Genomic DNA, 17,548 nt, shown 5'->3' on the forward strand with positions numbered 1-17,548 from the left:
TATGAGTTGGCAGTGTGAAAATTGTTGCAAAAAAAGCAAACATGATTCTGGGATGCATTAACAGGTGTGTTGTGAGCAAGATACGAGAAGTCATTCTTCCGCTCTACTCTACACTAGTTAGGCCTCAGTTGGAGTATTGTGTCCAGTTCTGGGCACAACATTTCAAGAAGGATGTAGAGAAATTGGAGAGGGTCCAGAGAAGAGCAACAAGAATGATTAAGGGTCTAGAGAACATGACCTATGAAGGAAGGCTGAAAGAATTGGGTTTGTTTAATTTAGAAAAGAGAAGACTGAGGGGGGACACAATAGCAGTTTTCAGGTATCTAAAACGGTGTCATAAGGAGGAGGGAGAAAACTTGTTCATCTTGGCCTCTGAGGATAGAACAAGAAGCAATGGGATTAAACTGCAGCAAGGGAGGTTTAGGTTGGACAATAGGAAAAAGTTCCTAAGTGTCAGTGTAGTCAAACACTGGAATAAATTGCCCAGGGAGGTTGTGGAATCTCCATCTCTGGCGATATTTAAGAATAGGTTAGATAAATGTCTTTCAGGATGGACTAGACAGTATTTGGTCCTGCCATGAGGGCAGGGGACTGGACTTGATGACCTCTCGAGGTCTCTTCCAGTCCTGGTATTCTATGATACTTGAATGGGTATCTAGCTGCATACACTTGGTGTATACATTAGCACAAAAGGAGCTGCCTCCCAACATAAGAGCTCATTCCACAAGAGCCATGGCATCTATCACTGCATTCCTATGAAGCGGTCCAACAGAACACATCTGGAAGGCTGCCACATGGCCATCCAGCTACGTGGCATTATGCTATCTGGACATTTGCGGTTTTGGAAACAAAATTTGGCTGAAAAATACTCTTGGTCACAGTGTCACATCCTCCGAATCTCCCACCTCCTAATATGACTACTTTGTAATCACCAGAGGTGGAGCATCCCCAGGAACACTCCTCGAATAATAAGAAGGGAAGGTTACTCACCTGTGCCATAACTGGAGTTCTTTGAGATGGTTGTCCCTGTGGGTGCTCTACCACCCATCCATCCTCCCCTCGAATTTGGACTTAGATGCATCCGGGTCACAGAAGGAACTGAGGATGATCGGCTGTGCATGCGGAGTAGCTGCTTCATATCTCCTGTGCTGGCATCCTGCGCACGCAGCTGACCACGGGCACTGCTATCACAAATCTCCGATCAGAGGCATAGCGGTGCTGATGCACCTAAGGTGAGGGACAGCCATGTCAAAGAACTCCAGTTACTTCACAGGTGAGAAACCTTTCCCTCTGAACAGGTGAAGGAGGTCCGTTTCCATAGCAGGAGGCTCTCCACTTGCACAACCTACCTCTACAAATGGAGATGCTTCTCCTTCTGGTGCATGCAAAGACAGATCGACCCTTGCACCTCTCCACCTCATATCCTTCTTGATTATATTCTCGAACTAAAGACTAGAAGTTTGTCAATTTCATCTCTAAGAGTTCATCTGGCGGCAATTACAACCTTCTGTGAGTCAGTTAAATGTTTTTTGTGCATCCTATCACCAGAAGATTCCTTAAAGGGCTTTAAAACTTGTACCCTTTTCACAGGGCCCCACCGCCCATATGGGACTCAGACTTAGTCTTAGACTCCCTGATGCGGCCTCCTTTTAAGCATATATTGACCTGTTCCCATCTCTCCTTTCTCATGAAGGTAACATTTTTAATTGCTATCACCTCTGCCCGGAGGGTCAGTGTGATCTGGGCTCTGATGGTGGACCTACCTTATGCAGTTTTTGCCAAAGACAGAGTTATTTTACAACCACATCTTGCCTTTCTGCTGAAAGTCTGCACTTTGTTACATATCAACGAACCCATTGTTTTATTTGCTTTCTATCCTAAACCACATGCATCTTGTCAGGACGCTATCCTACGTATGTTGGATGTCTGGGCTCTCACCTTTTGCATACACAGAACATGGACTTTCTGCAGATGTTGGCGTCTATTTGTTTCCATTGCAGAGCACTCACAGGGTATGCACATCTCCATTCAACACATCTCCAACTGGATATCATCGTGCATAACATCGTGTGTGATCTTACAGAATACGACTTTACCAGTGCCTCCAAGAGCACATTCCATCCACGCCATTGCCGCATCCACAGCATTTCTTTGTAATGTTGCCCTCAAAGACATTTACCAGGCAGCCACCTGGTCATCTGAGCATACAGTTTGCTAAACATTATGCCATCCTATCTCAATCACTGTCTGACACCAGCCATGACAGTCCTGTTCTTAGCCGCTAAGAAGTGCCTCTGAAGCCCACTGTCCAGATCAGTCACTGCTTTGTAATCGTCAACAGTGGAGCAGCCAAAACTTGAAGAAGGAAAGGAAGTTAGTCACCCTGTGCAGTAATGACTGTTCTTCGAGATGTCTCGTACCCTCACCCCACCTCATGGGTGCCCCACTATCCACCCTCCTCCCGTGTACTTCAGAGTACCTAGCTACTCAGGAGTAGATGAGGAACTGAGGGAGGGTCAGACCACACGTGCAGTGACTTACGGCACTATGGCATGATTGTCACGAGGCACCTATACTGCACGCGTGGCTCAACTGACAACTGCTATGAAAAACTCTTATCTGCAGTTCTGAGACCACCTGCCACCAACAGTGGAGCACCCACAGGGACACAAATCTTGAAGAACAGTCATTACTGCACAGGATGAGTGACTTCCTCTTCTCAGTTTATTAGAATATAGGTTACTGTTTTCCCTGGGTAAGCAGATTTATGCAGAGCTGGGGTGGGGAGAGAAGGGACAGGAAAGACAAAGGAACAGGCAAATTACACTATGTGCAAAGGAGAGAGAAAATTAGCATCAAAAGCAATAAAATATCAAAACATTTTGATTAGTTTTTACTTATTTTCAAGACCATATGGCATTTTTAGTTCCTAGTGTTCTGTGTCATCTCTGAAATTTTTACTTTACAAGTATTTACAAATATTTCTTGCATGTTTCTACTAGTTAGAGCCTGGCTGTCTTGATGAAACCCAGATTGCTACAATATTGAGAGAGATACTTAAAGGACTTGATTATTTGCATTCCGAAAAGAAAATACACAGAGATATTAAAGGTAAGCTTTTAATAATTTTTTAAATAGTTTTGGTTATGTTTAAACAGTAGAGATAAGAAAAACTTCTGAAACCTAGAAACTGTAAACTTTTAAACTGCCTTTTTTTCTTTGCTAGCTGCCAATGTTTTGCTGTCTGAACAAGGAGAGGTAAAATTAGCAGATTTTGGAGTAGCAGGACAACTAACAGATACACAGATAAAGAGAAATACTTTTGTAGGAACACCATTTTGGATGGCTCCTGAAGTAATAAAACAGTCAGCATATGACTCAAAGGTAAGATTAGAATAGATTTCTCTTTTTCCAGGCATTATCCAGAGCCCCTTTCCTTTCCATTTTTTTGTTAGATTAGCTAAATGCTTTGGGCAGGCTGTGAATTACATGGTTGCAATCTGAGACCCACCTGGGCCATTTTATGTACAACTGCTGTTGTTCGTGCACTTAAAATCTTTTTTCCCCTGATCTACTCCATTGACTTGAACGTAATTGTAGCTTTTTTCAGGTAGTAATGCATAGTTGCATTTAATTTACTTCAGCTGTTCTTTTGACTTACCACACTAAACAGATATCTATAGAATTTGACTGTAGGAAGTGCTGATCATACTTCAGACCTTCTATATAAAGCAAGTATATCATGCGTTTAACTGCATATTTCTTTACCATATTGCAAAACACAGAGTTTGAATATAAAGCAGTGATCTTGAAAACATGTTAAATACTGATATAATTTTGTATCTGTGAAATAAACTCCTTTATTTTAATTTATCTGTCCTGACTTGTCAATGAGCGCTTCAGTGTTGTTAAGGAGTGCACCTCTTATGCTACCCAAGACTTGGCACTGCTCATCTTCTCCTGTATATAAAAAGAGGCATAAAAATCTCTAAACAGACAACTGAGAAAGTAAAGGGTCTCTGGTCATCAAAATCCTCTAAGCATAGGGTTGAAAGTAGAGTGCAGCCAAAATCCAAGCAGTCTTTTCTGGTAGTTTAAAACAGCAATGTTGACTCCAATCTTGAGGCAAGTATAGTCAACTCCAGGGCCTGAAGGGTCACCTGGACTTGACCACGGTACCAGAGTGACCTGGAACTATCTGGGCACCAAATACATAAGAGGTGTTTGTGGCATAGATCTGGTGAACCTGTGTGTACTAGTGTGCCTATCTGTGAAGGGAGGTATTGTTGGTGCAGTAGTTAGTATGGAAACAACATCCAGTGCCTCAAACTTCATGGCCATTGGTAGTATTGAATGGGGTGCTTACAGTTCTGGCTGCTCTACACTCTTCGCTGATTCAGCACTAGTCTCTGGGACAGGGGTCAGCCCCTGCCACACGTGGCACAAGCAGCACGCAAGCGGGGAGCTCAGTGGTCCCCAACTGATTTTTCTGTGGGTCAATGGCCCCTGACTCAAAAGAGTTCCCTACCTCTACTGTGGGCTCTAAATAAATTATTGAAACCTTTTGTATTGTACATATTTCACTTTATTTAAAATGAAATTTGATAAACTAACATGAGAAAGTTAAAATGCTTAATCTGTTTAATACTTTAAATTAAACCATTCTCCCCAGCTACGGCACTAGCAAAATGGCTTGGGCGTAATTATGTAATTAATTGCGAGTTTCCATTAGGAACTGGTAGTCCACGGAAAGGTTTGCATTGACTAAGGTGGTCCCCTGGGGGGTGTGATGGAGAGATCTTCCCTCCCTCCCCCCGGGTGAGCGGCATGGCCCAGGGCAGGAGAGATTGCTGATCCCTGCTCTAGCACCATAAGAAATAGCTCCCCCTTGATCAGCAGAATGTGTTTTGTAGTCCTCTGATTTGGAATTTGGCTCTTACGTTTCACAGCTTTAGAGCCAGTCACACTACTCCACATTTAGATATTACTTCTCTAAGTTGCTTTGAGATGCTCTAGCTGGAATAGCATTGGACATGTGCCCAGGGAGTTAATGGGACTCTCCTCTGTTTCAGTGGCTGATTTGGAACCCATGAGGATTCCTCCCTGATTTTTAGGTCATACATGAGGTGTTCCTGCTCTTTGTCATCAGAGAATAACGGGAAGTTTACTTGCTAGGCACTGCCTGTTCCTGCACCTCGTACCAGGCCCATTGCTGAGCACAAAGAGATGGTTAAGGAGGACCCTAATTGATAACTAGCATAGGAGGAACAGCCTCAATGTAAGCTGGCGTCAGCCTTTTCTTTTCCTGTTGAGGCAGTTTTCTTGGGATGCATCTCATCCCCTCATGATGTGCAAGTTGACTCAGGTTCAGGAATTCAGTTGGAGGAGAAGGAATCTTCCCACTTCCTTTTTGATACTGGTGAGCTTACCTATTATCATTGCAGTTTTTTGAAGTCTACTAAGTCACAATGGCAGGTTCCTTCATTGCATTTTCCCACCTCAAAAAGATCCAAATGTAAACATTGTTCCATCTTGGGGGTTCTAATATTTTTACTCCCCCTTTTTCATCCTTATTTCTCTGTTAGTCACAGCGGCCAATGAAAGGGCATTCCAGTATCACCCCTCCTCCCAAATTAAAGATATAAGAAACTAGATTTATTTTGTAGAAAGGTTTTTTTTTTTTCTAACTCAGAATTGCTAGCCAGCAAGCTCCTTTAGGACCATAGGTGTATGTTTAGACTACATGCCTCTGCTGACAAAGGCATGTACAATAGGCTACCTGACATAGTCAGTGAAGCGGGGATTTAAATATCCCCAGCTTCATTAAAATAAAAATGGCCACTGCGCTGTGCCGGCTCAGCTGTTTGTCGGCACAGCGCAGGAGTCAAGACGCAGATCGGTCGACAAGGGAAGCCTTTGTCGACCGCTCCCTTATGCCTCGTGAAACTAGGTTTACAGGAGCGGTCAACAAAGGCTTCCCTTGTCAACTGATCCGTGTCTTGACTCGTGTGCTGTGCCGATGATCAGCTGAGCTGACACAGCGCAGTGACCATTTTTATTTCAATGAAGCCGGGGATATGTAAATCCCCGCTTCATTGATTGTCAGGTAGCCTATTGTACGTGCCTCTGTTGGCCGAGGCATGTAGTCTAGACGTATCCTATGAGTGTAATATTTACAAATCTATATTAAAAATATAGACACACGTTGCTGGATGATGCTAGAGTAGAATTCTCCTTTTTTGATGATTAACAGAAATTTGGAGCAAAATTTCCCTCCAGGCTGGACTAGATGTAGCAGATTGAGCTCCTAGAGTCATCACTTCTGCAGTTGTCATTCACAAGAGTTCTTGGCTGCAAGCTTCATGGCTTGTGCAAGAGATCCAGCAAAGAATATAAGGCTTGCTTTTTGTAGTCTTCACTTTTTTTTGGCACAGACTGAAAGCTCCCAGGAGTTGAGGATTCTAGGACAATTTTAAAGTCTTAGGTGGTTAGTTGAGGACATCACCCCACTTTCTAGAATGCCAGATTCCATTTTCCTCATGCTTGCTAGCTATCTTTCCCACTTCCTCAGTGCATAGTCCTGGATTACTTCAGACTGATGTGTCTTAAGCACTGTGGAAGTGGGATATACTGCCCAGTTTGTTTCTGCCCTTCACTCCCTGTTCTTCTTCAGAGACCACCTCATGAGGAGTTTCTTCTCCACAAGCTTCATCCTCTCCTTTGGATAGGATCCATACAGAATATTCTGCATAGTTTCAAGATGGAAGTGGTTTGTTACTATTATTTCTAAATCATAAAAGCAAAGGGAAAGCTTGTCCAATTTTAGACCTGTGGCAGCTCAACAGATATCTCACAAAGATGAAGTTTTGCATGATCACCCAGCATCCATTATTCCCTTCCTGGATGCTAGTATTATACCTCCCCTCAATTTAAAAAGTGTCTATTTTTAGAGTCCTATGCAGATACAAATGTCTACCTGTGGATGTGGATATTCGTGGATAGGAATTGGTATGACCCCAGACAGGAGATGCAGCTGGGGCTGATGCAGCTTCATGTCCAGGAGGAGCTACTGGCATAGGGTATTGGTTCTTGGGAGCATCATCATCATGCGCCTCTCCTTTGGTCACAGCATCTCCTGGGAGTAGAACTCTGTGGATCAGTGGATACCGATTTATATCCATTGATATCTGCATGGAGAGAGAGACATTTGTATCCACGCAGGGCTCTGTTTTCATGTGGCAATTTTTCAAGATCACCGAAAATAGCTTTCATTTGTAGTGAAATACTCATTACTCCTTCACTATGCAGCCTTTCGACCTGTGGTTTTTGTAAAATGTCTAACAGTGGTATCTGCTTTCCTGAGAAGGCCAAGAGTTCAAGTTTATCTGGACTTGAACTTAGTTTTGTTAAAACTTATGAGGCCTCCATTTGCGCTTCTAGTAACATGTTTCTTGTTACACCTGTCACTGAAGGTGGCTTTGTTTTTAATAACCATCTCTTTAGTTGGAAGGATGACTGAGCAGTATGCTCTGATGTCTGAACTATTTTCTTTAAGGACAAGGTGTATATGTGCGCTCATCCAAGATTTCTCTCTAAACTGGTATCCAGTTATATTAACCAGCTGAGGTATTTACATATATTTTACCCCAAATCATATGCCAATTAGAAAGCAACAATGCCTGTGCACTTCAGAAGTTAAAAGAGCCTTGATGTTCTTCTTGGACAGGACTAGACAGTTTTGTTTATCAACCCAACTATATGTGGTCATTGCAGACAAATGAAGTGTCTCCCAGTAGGGATGTAAGCGAATAATTGAGTAGTCAACTACTTGAAATACTTGCTTCTTCTCCCCACCCCAGCTGCCTCTGTAACAGAAGCAGCAAGAGGGAGGGGAACAGGAGCTGATGCTGGGGGGAGCTGGCTTAAATGCCTGTTCCCTCCACCTAGCACATTCTCCACAGTGCCACCTGTCCCCCACCCCGCGCTGCTACCTTTATCAGAGGCAGCAGGGAGTAGGGGAGGCTGCTGTGGAGCAGGCTCACCATGGGCAGAGGCTGCTCCAGCAGCAGTCTCCGTCCGTGAGGGGTCCCAGCTCCCTGCTGGGACCCCCGCAGGCAGGGGCTGCTGGACCTGGTGTGAGCCAGGACTGAGCAAGCTTTTCTCATGCTGGTCCAGGACTGCTGTGACACTGTCCCAGCTCATGCTGGTCAGTGAACTACCCCCTGCTGTGACTCTGCAATTTGAATGCAGTACGAGCCAGGTTGCCTGCGCAACTGGCTCAAACTACATTTAAACTGCAAAGCTGAACCAGGGATAGTTCCTGGACTGGCGCGAGCCAGTACAGAGCACCTTCCCTTATAGACTAATCGTGTAGTCAATACAAATTTTATCGTCTACACGATTAGTCAGTTACCCGCCTCATAACATCCTTATCTCCCAGTCTCTTCATAGAGAATTTCATCATGGATCGCCTCCTGTATTGATATTTGTTATGCTCGCGCAGGTATTTCCTCGTCAAGCAAAGTAATTGTGTATTTCACAAGATCAAGTAGTCTTGATGGCGTTTCTTCTGCAAGTCCCTATGCAGGATATTTTCAGGAGACTAAGGGGGGATATAATAGAAGTCTATAAAATCATAACTGGTGTGGGGGGGAAAAAAGTAAATGAGGATGAGTTATTTACTTGTTCCCATAACATAAGAACTAGGGGTCACCAAATAAAATTAATAGGTAGTAGGTTTCTTGACTGGTTATGTTATGGGTTTATGTGCTGATGATTGTGGACATACCGAGCTATAATTTTTTACATTATTACATGGGCTCAGTTGTATTGCAACTAGGCTGAACATCTTTGTATTTTAGTTGTATTAAGGAATTTTATTTTATTTTAATTTTTTTTAAATTAATTATTTTATTTTATTTTTATTTGCTGTTTTAGATCCTTGTAGATGGTCTCAGGTTTTGACAAGAGTTAAATGAATTAAATAAGGTTTTCAAGCCATTAATTTAATTGTGGTTAATGGTATGAATTATTGTGCTGTTAATAGAATACCATTTATTTAAATATTTTGGAATGATTTCTACATTTTCAAATATATTGATTTTAATTATAACACAATACAAAGTATAGTGTGTTCACTTTATTTTTCATTACAAATACTTTTACTCTGTATCAATCAGAAAAGATAGTATTTTCCAGTTTCCCTAATGCAAATGCTGCAGTGCCATCTCTTTATCATGAAAGTGGAACTTACAAATGTGGAATTATGTACAAAAATAACTGCATTCAAAAATAAAACAATATCAAACTTTAGACATTTTTTGGGTCGGGGGTCAAATCAGAAATCAGTCAGGGGCTGCACACAAGTGAGAAGCAAAAAAACCAAAAACACTGACATGGCCCCTGGCTGAGAAGCAGAAAGACATTCCCCTTACACACCAGAGCCTAGAGGGGCCCAAACTAGTAAATGTTGTGCGCTCCAGTCCCGTGGAAGGAACTGGCGGGGGCTGGAGCGGCAGCATGAGCTCTCCAGTGCTGGGGGGAGCCCTGAGCTTGGAGAAGCCAGATCTAGGCTATTCAAGGGGCGGCATTTGGCCTTAGGTTCCCCACCCCTGGCTTACAGCTTCACTCCGTCCTACGTCCAGCCAGTTGCTCAAAGAAGTTTGGTTACAATTTGATAGAGATAATGCTCCCTGCTTCTTCTTTGCAGTGTCATTTGAAAGTGAAAACAGGTGTTTGCATGGCACTGTTGCAACCGAAATTACAAGGTATTTGTGCCAGATGTCCTGAAGATTTGTCTGTCCTTTCATTCTTCCTTTACCATTTCAGAGGGTATGCGTCCATGCTGATGATGGGTTCTGCTCAATAATGATCCAAAGCAGAGCCGACTGACAAGTGTACATTTTCATCTTCTGAGTCAGATGCCCTCAGCAGAAGGTTGATTTTCTTTTTTGGTGGTTTGGGTTCTGTAGTTTCCGCATTGCAGTGTTGCTTTTTTAAGACTTCTAAAATCATGCTTCACACCTTGTCCCCCTCAAATATTGGATGGCACTTCAGGTTGTTAAATCTTGGATTGAGTGCTGTACTTATCTTTATCTTATCTTCTCACTTTGGTACCTTTTTTGCATTTTGTCAAATCTGCTGTTAGTATTCTTAAAATGAACATAAGTCATTCATGGTCATGCGAGACTGCTAGTCCATGAATACATGGCATAATGCAGGTAAAACAGAACAGGAGGCAAATAAGTCTCCCCCAAGGAGTTCTTTCATAAATTTAATGCATTATTTTTTTGATGAGCATCCGCATTGAAACATGTCCTCTGAACTGATGGCCATAGAATGAAGGGGCATATGAATGTTTAGTATATCTGGCACATAAATACTTTGCAATGCTGGCTACAAAAGTGCCATAGGAATGTCTGTTTTTACTTTCAGATGACGTAAATATGAAGCAGGCAGCATTTCCTCCCTTAAATGTAAACAGACTTATTTATTGGCTGAGTGATTGGTTGAACAAGAAGTAGGGACTGAGTGGACTTATAGGCTCTACAGTTTTATATGATTTTGATTTTGAGTGCAGTTATGTAATTTAAAAAAATCTAAATTTGAAAGTTAAACTTTCATGATAGATTGCACTACAGTATTTGTATGAGGTGAATGGGAAAACACTATTTCTTTTATCATTTTTACAGTGCAAATAGCTGTAATCAAAAATATGTGCATTGTACACTTTGTAATCTGTGTTGTAATAGAAATCAGTGTGTATTTGAAAATGTAGAAAAAAATCCAAAAATAATAAATTTCAATTAGTCTTCTATTGCTTAACAGTGCAGTTAATCATAATTAATTTTTTGAGTTAATCATGTGAGTTAACTGCAGTTAACCAACAGTCCAAGAATCAAATCAACATCATCATTGTAAAGTGGTATTTTATTAATCATAACATAAAATGCAAATTGGGTGTGGTACTTAATCACATACTGCTATCACATGTGTATTGCTCCCTTAAGGACACTGTTCCAAAAATCAAACTGAAAGTAGTGAAAGTGAAAGTAGTCTTGGCCTTCTCAAGCAAATGTATTTAATTACTATGTCCCTTTGTTAAAACTTCAAGTGGAATGCAGTAGGTTGTTTAATAAGAGATTAATAGGTATATTTTATATGAAGAGTAGAAACCCAGAGTTCCATGGAAGAGAGTCAGATTTCAGTCATTTTTAATTAGTATTTTCATTCAGTAAATGAAGCATAAGATGAGTGAATATTGGTTTTGTTCAAACAATTACAGTTTGCTAGAAGACACAGAATAGGGGAAGAAGGTGCAAGGAAGTTAGTGGTTTTTGATTAAATAATACATCATGCTCTAGAAAGCAGTAATTTGCAACAAAGTTGTAAAATAAGTTGTTTCTCTCTTTTTCCCATGCTCTACCCTCTACCCATATATCTATGAAGATTGTTTGTGTTACAGGCAGATATCTGGTCATTAGGAATAACAGCCATAGAACTTGCAAAAGGAAAACCACCACATTCAGCGTTGCACCCTATGAAGGTTTTATTCCTCATCCCAAAGAACAATCCACCAACACTGGAAGGAAACTACAGTAAACCCCTCAAAGAATTTGTTGAGGTCTGTTTGAACAAGGAGCCAAGCTTTGTAAGTTTTACAAATATATTTGTTTTTCATACAAATATCAATATGTAGTATAAAGCATTTAAGTGTTTTGCAGGAATTCCTTATATGAAGCTTTTTACACGAAGAGTTTTTAAGAATAGAAATCTGTGGCATGGACAGTCAGGATAAGATTAAAAGGAAATTTATTTTTATTTAAAGCTGAATTACATTTTATAATGATGACTGATTGCTAAGTAAAACGACAAAGATTTTGTAATTTTAAATGGATATGTATTGTGGATCTTAGTAAATAGAATTCTTCCAAAGAAACCCCCTAATTTATGAATATACAGTATCTGGTATGTAGAGACTTTTTTGTCAAAGAATACTGAAAAGGACTTTCACTAAGATTGAAAGCCTCAAAGTATGGTACTGAGAACATTTTTTCATAATATATTTTACTGAGTATTTAAGTGCTGTTTTTTTAAAAGTGAACTGAAAAGCTTATCTGAGAAGCACTGTGTTTCTCATACTCTAGTTGGTGATATTACCTGAACACACAGAATTATAGAGATCTCTGTTTCCTATTAATTCTTTGAGAGTTTCTTTGTATAAGCTCAAGCTTGAGTATATATAGACAGTGTTCTAATGTGCCACATACTAACTGTCCCTGTGGTCTTTGCTACCACACAGCAAATGGGAGTAAATAAGAATATACGAAGGAAGTTTTCATGTCCATGTGTACAATTAGTGCCTTCCATGCTACTGTGCTGTTGAGTTACTCTTCAGCTTGCTGCACACTAACTTCATTTAGACTAACTCAGAGAGTGAAGTCATGTTGAATGTGTGATATTACAATAATTTAGTTGCCAGCAGATTTATATTACCCAAAGGGTAAAATTTGCACACAGAAGACTTTATAGATGCTCAATTCTACCTGGTATTAATTCATGCTTTCTCAGAACATGAGAGCTTAATTCCCAAAATTCAGATCTGGAAATGTACAGATCTGCTTACTTAGATATTAGAACAAGGTTAGGATTACCAAAAGAGAACACCTCCAACTACGCACAAATGTTGGCATGCCAAATTTCAAATGGCTCTGATTGTCTCAATTTTAGAGCGCTTTGCAAAACTGACTTGGAATTGCCATGACGTTCAATCTCACAGTGTTGTCTGTGACGCACTGCACCCCATGTTCATCAGAGTGGTATCATTATGATCTGATTATAACATAATTATGATGCCTCTTTTATAAAAGTTATGTGAGGTGTCTCTGAAAAAGTTATGATTTGCTGAATGTGATTATCCTATTTGTGTGCATGTATCATTTTTCTATCTAAAGATAGGAATAATGACTATGTACCGTTACTTCAAATGTGGTTATGCCTGAATGACACCCACTAGGCAAGATGCTTCCAGTCTAGACAGCTGTTTGTGAAGGGTCTGCTCAAAGTAGAGAACCATTAAGGGAAACAGTAGATCTTAGTAGAAGCTTATCTCCTACCTGGTGAGTCTTCCCGGAAACATTTCAGACAGCCTATGGACAATGGGTATTCATTAGGAACATGCAAGAACATGTGACTAGACCATTATGATATTAAATTCCATTTTGTAACCTAATATTTTTCCACATACTGGGCAGAACACTGCCGTATGGCAAAATTATATAAGGTGAGGAGTAACATCATGCTTTTCTTTACTGTACCACAACTGAACACCTGAAAGAAGCTCTGGAAGACAAAGGAATTGGAATAGGGGAGGGGAACCTAAGATGCAAAACAGTTACAGTTTTTATGCCTTAAGAATCTGCACGCTTGTTGGTATCACCAGTTAGGGTGTGAGATTGTTAATTCAACCCCATATAGCTGGTATATTATGGTTTAGCATGCGTTTGCTGATTTGCTAGGTAATCTGCTTTCATCTGTTTGCTATTACTTATATTATTTTAAAATCTATCTTTCTGCAGTTATTAAACTTGGTTTATGTTTGATCTTAGTCAATGTGTTTCGAGTGAAGTGTTGGGGAAAATCTCAGCATGATTGACACAGACATGTTGCATATCTTCCTCACATTGAGTGAGAACCTGACATATTAATGATCTTGCATTGCATAGATCTCTGTGCAATTCAAAATAATATAATTCTGGGTTTATTCTCTAGTAGAAGTGCAAGGCTGGGCAGCTGGGAAATAAGGATATTAAGGACTAGTCGACTGTCCGATAAGCATTTGCTTGTTTGTTAAGGAGTAGTCGATTCCCCTCCCTTGCTGCCTCAGAGAGAGGCAGCAGAGGAGGAGGGGGTCCTTCAAAGCGGCAGTGCCAGGGATCAGCTGTGCGGCACTTCCACTTTGAAACCCTAAGGCGGTGTTTCATAGGGGGAGCTGCTGCAGAGCTGATCCCGGGGCTCAGCTGTGCGGCACTGCCCCTTTAAAACGCTGTTTTGGAGCATGAACGGGGCAGTGCCACATAGCTGAAGCGGAATCAGCTTTGCAGTGGCTGCCCTGTTGAAATGCTGCCTCCGCGTTTCAAAGGGGCAGCCCTGGAGCCTGGGGTCAGCTGAGGATTCCCCAGCTGATCCCAGATTCTGCTGAAATGTTGTGCGGAACTGCAGTCAGCTGGGGAGTCCGCAGCTGACCCCAGGCTCCGCCCAGCATGCAGTACAGCATGGAGCCCCGGTTCAGCAGGGGACTCAGAGTCCCCTGCCGACCCTGGGCTCCATGTCTTTTAAATGCACAAGAGCCCTTGTTGGGGACTCTTGTACATTTCAAAGCAGGCACCAGCATGCAACCCCAAGTAAGTGGGACTTCCTGCTGGTTCCATCAACTACTCGACTAGTCAGTTAATCGCATTTTAACATCCCTACTGGGAAATTGCTTTGCTGGTGACTCAGCCAGCCTCTCCGGGCCCTTTTATCATCCAACAGCAGGTGGTGCCACACACCCAACTGAGTTACCTGAATGCTTTATCTAAGCCACTTATGGACAAACAGGAGACATCAGCAATGTGAGAGAGGCCAACCCAGATGAATTATTAGGGGACACAGTGGTTCTAACAGCTGCCAGACTGCACCCTTGGGTGTGGGGGACAACACATCCTAGTCTGCAGTTTAGTTTTTCTTCTTTGAGTGATTGCTCATGTTCATTCCATGTAGGTGTGTGCATGGTGCATGCAAGTGTCATTGGAAATGTTTTCCCTTAGTAGTACCTGTTGGGACAGCAGAGAAGCCCCTGGGAGTAGCACCGGCTAATATATATCAGCTAATATATACCCCTGTTGGCCCTTCACCTCCTCATTTCCTTCTTACCACTTGTGATGATCTTTGGAACATTCCTTGGTTCTTGCTCTGCAATTGCCTCTTAGCAGTTCTTCTCCTTGTTTTAGTAGTTAGTTAAAAAGTTTACACTTCATTGTTCTTATCTAGTTTTTAGTACCTGTTAAGTGTAGTACTTAGTGTTAAGCACCAGGTGCAGGGCTTGCTTTCTGTCTGCGGTGCATCTTGAGGGGCATGCCCAGGCCCCAAGTCTTCAAGCTCTGCCGGAAGTGCCAAAGCCTATGCCCTGTGGGGATCCTCACACAGCCTGCCTTAGATGCCTTGGAGAGGCCCACTTGTCCGAGGCCTGTAAGAGCTGCAAGGCCTTTAAGCTGCATACCAAGTGGGAAAGGGAGTCTCGCTTGAAGTTCATCCTGACTGAGGTGGCCTTACACTTGGCACGGTGCAGGCCATGGCACCGGTCACAGTCCCTGGTGTCCCAGAAGAAGAGAAGACCTAGCAGGGGCAGGTCTCCCTCGAGGCATGTGCTCTCTGTGCACCTTCAAGTGGGGCATGCAGCACTATAACTGGCATAGCACCTGGACAATCGTGGTCAGATCAGCACCTCTCTAGTCTGCGCCAAGACACCAGTCCGGCGGGGGTCTTCCTGGAGCCCTCCACTCTCCCAACCTTGGCACCGAACCTGGCCAAGGAATGAGGATCTAGATGGCACCGCCTCACATCCTCGGCACCTAGCTCCTTGGCCCTGGAAGTAAGAGGGGTCCTCTGCACTGCCCCATGCCAGTAGCTTTGAGCCTCGGTCCCGGGTGCAGCACCATCTCCAGCCTCAGCATTGGCCGCAGCCCTCGCTTCTTCCTGCACACTGGCACCGGAGTTGGCACTAGCACAAGGGCCTCGGTTAGCAACAGCCACAGCACTGGGTCCCTTGAAAGCCGTCCCTTCTCCATTGGGCACACTAGCACCTCCACAGGCCATGCCTCCACCTCCTCCTCGGCACTGGGGGAAGCCAGAGTCAATGGCCCAGTGCACTCCAACTGGGAGGTCACCAGCTGCTACTGCTACCGGATCACCATGATAGACCTCAGAGTATTCAACAGACTCCAAGGCGGAATCAGTTTGGTGGTCCTGAGGCTCCAGGTCTCAAACCACGCACCAGTACTACTTCGGCCATTGGTCGCAGCACCTCGATGCACCAGCAGCAGCAGCATTGGCCTCAGCCTACCCCGGTGCCAGTGTTACGGCAGCCCTAGCCACCATAAGTGCAGGCTCTGACTCAGTGGCCTTTCTGGACCCCTTGGGCCTCCCACGAGAGCCAGGATGTGGGGCCATCTAGACAAGAATCGCTCTTCTCGGGGCCCCTCCCTTGGCAACGCCACTGACCTGCTCCCCTATGTTTGGCCTTTCCTTTCTCCCGAATCAGGCTTCCCCGGAACCTCACCCAGAAAGGGGGTCCCTCACCACCCCACCACTCAGCCTGCTCTGTGGTCTCTTCTGTAGTCTCTCAGTCCCCCTCGCAAATTTGCCATCCGGAGGCGCTGGGTGTGAAAGGGTCCTCCTCCTCCTCACTAGATGAGACGCTTGGTGGCTCTCTCCCTTCCATGCCATGCATGGACTCGAGATCCCATCAGGAACTTCTTCGCCGCCTAGCTCAGAGTTTGGGAGTCCAGGCAGAGAGGATGTCAGAGGATTTGGACCCTACTATCAACATCCTGCATGCTGACACCCCTACCAGAGTGGCCTTATCAATCAATAAGACCATGACCAAAACCACAAAGGAACTGTGGTAGACCCCAGCTTCTATCCCACTGACAGATAAAGAAGTCAAGAAGAGGTACATTATGCTGCAAGAGGAGAACAAACACCTCTTTTTCTCATACACCTCTGGGGTCCCTAGTTGTTCAGGTGATGAACCAGAGAGAGAGACAGGGTCAGCCACGCCCCATTCTTAAGAGCAGAGATGCCAAGAAAATGGGCGTCCTGGGTAGAAAGGTCTACGCTATGCATCTGGAGGGGGGGTCTTCAACTTCGCATAGCGAACCAGCAGGTTCTTCTGAGTTGCTACACATATAACACTTGGGCGAACATGGGCAAGTTCTCCAAACTGGTCCCTAGGGACTCTTGGCCTAAGTTAGGAGCCCTTCTGGAAGAAGGCAGGATGGTATCCCAAGCCGCTCTCCAGGCTGCCCTGGATACAGCCAATGCAGCTGCCCGCACTATGGCTGTGGAGCTGGTTTGGTGTCGCAGGTCTTGGCTGCAGGTGTCCAAAGCACCCTCCGAGCTCCAGACCACTATTCAAGATCTCCTATTTGAGGTTCCATCCTTTTTCTCTGAGCAGACTGACCAATGCCTGCAGTGTCTCAAGGATTCCCGGGCCACCTTAAAGTCCCTGGGGAACCATACAGTGATAAACCAACGGCATTCTCTGTTGGGCAGGAATGCTTCTTGGTTCTCTCAGCATGGCACCTGCCCTGATTTCTCCCACCGTAGAGGGAGAAATAGTAATGGGAAGAACGGCAGATGCCATTCATGACCGGGTCAGGGCCCATCCAACAAGTCCTCAGGTCCTCACCAAGAGTTTTGAGGGTGTGCCCGGGGACAGCTTGCCAGCCTCACCTTTCCTGTTCAGAGACCGCCTTTTCCCTTTTTGCTGGGCCTCGAAATCCATTAT

The 17,548-nt window shown here is 43.6% G+C and overlaps 1 protein-coding gene across 1 annotated transcript in view; it reads left to right on the plus strand.

Moving 5' to 3' along the window:
* Positions 1 to 17,548, plus strand: part of STK24 (serine/threonine kinase 24) — an 85,605-nt gene that overhangs the window by 46,035 nt on the left and 22,022 nt on the right. The window contains exons 4-6 of the mRNA XM_075918782.2: positions 3,003 to 3,111; positions 3,227 to 3,384; positions 11,465 to 11,650. Coding sequence (XP_075774897.2) covers positions 3,003 to 3,111; positions 3,227 to 3,384; positions 11,465 to 11,650 — 453 coding nt within the window. The remainder of the gene's footprint in view (positions 1 to 3,002; positions 3,112 to 3,226; positions 3,385 to 11,464; positions 11,651 to 17,548) is intronic.

The sequence above is a fragment of the Pelodiscus sinensis genome, chromosome 1 (genome assembly GCF_052426305.1).
Source record: "Pelodiscus sinensis isolate ZL-2025 chromosome 1, ASM5242630v1, whole genome shotgun sequence".
NCBI classification, from domain to species: domain Eukaryota; kingdom Metazoa; phylum Chordata; order Testudines; family Trionychidae; genus Pelodiscus; species Pelodiscus sinensis.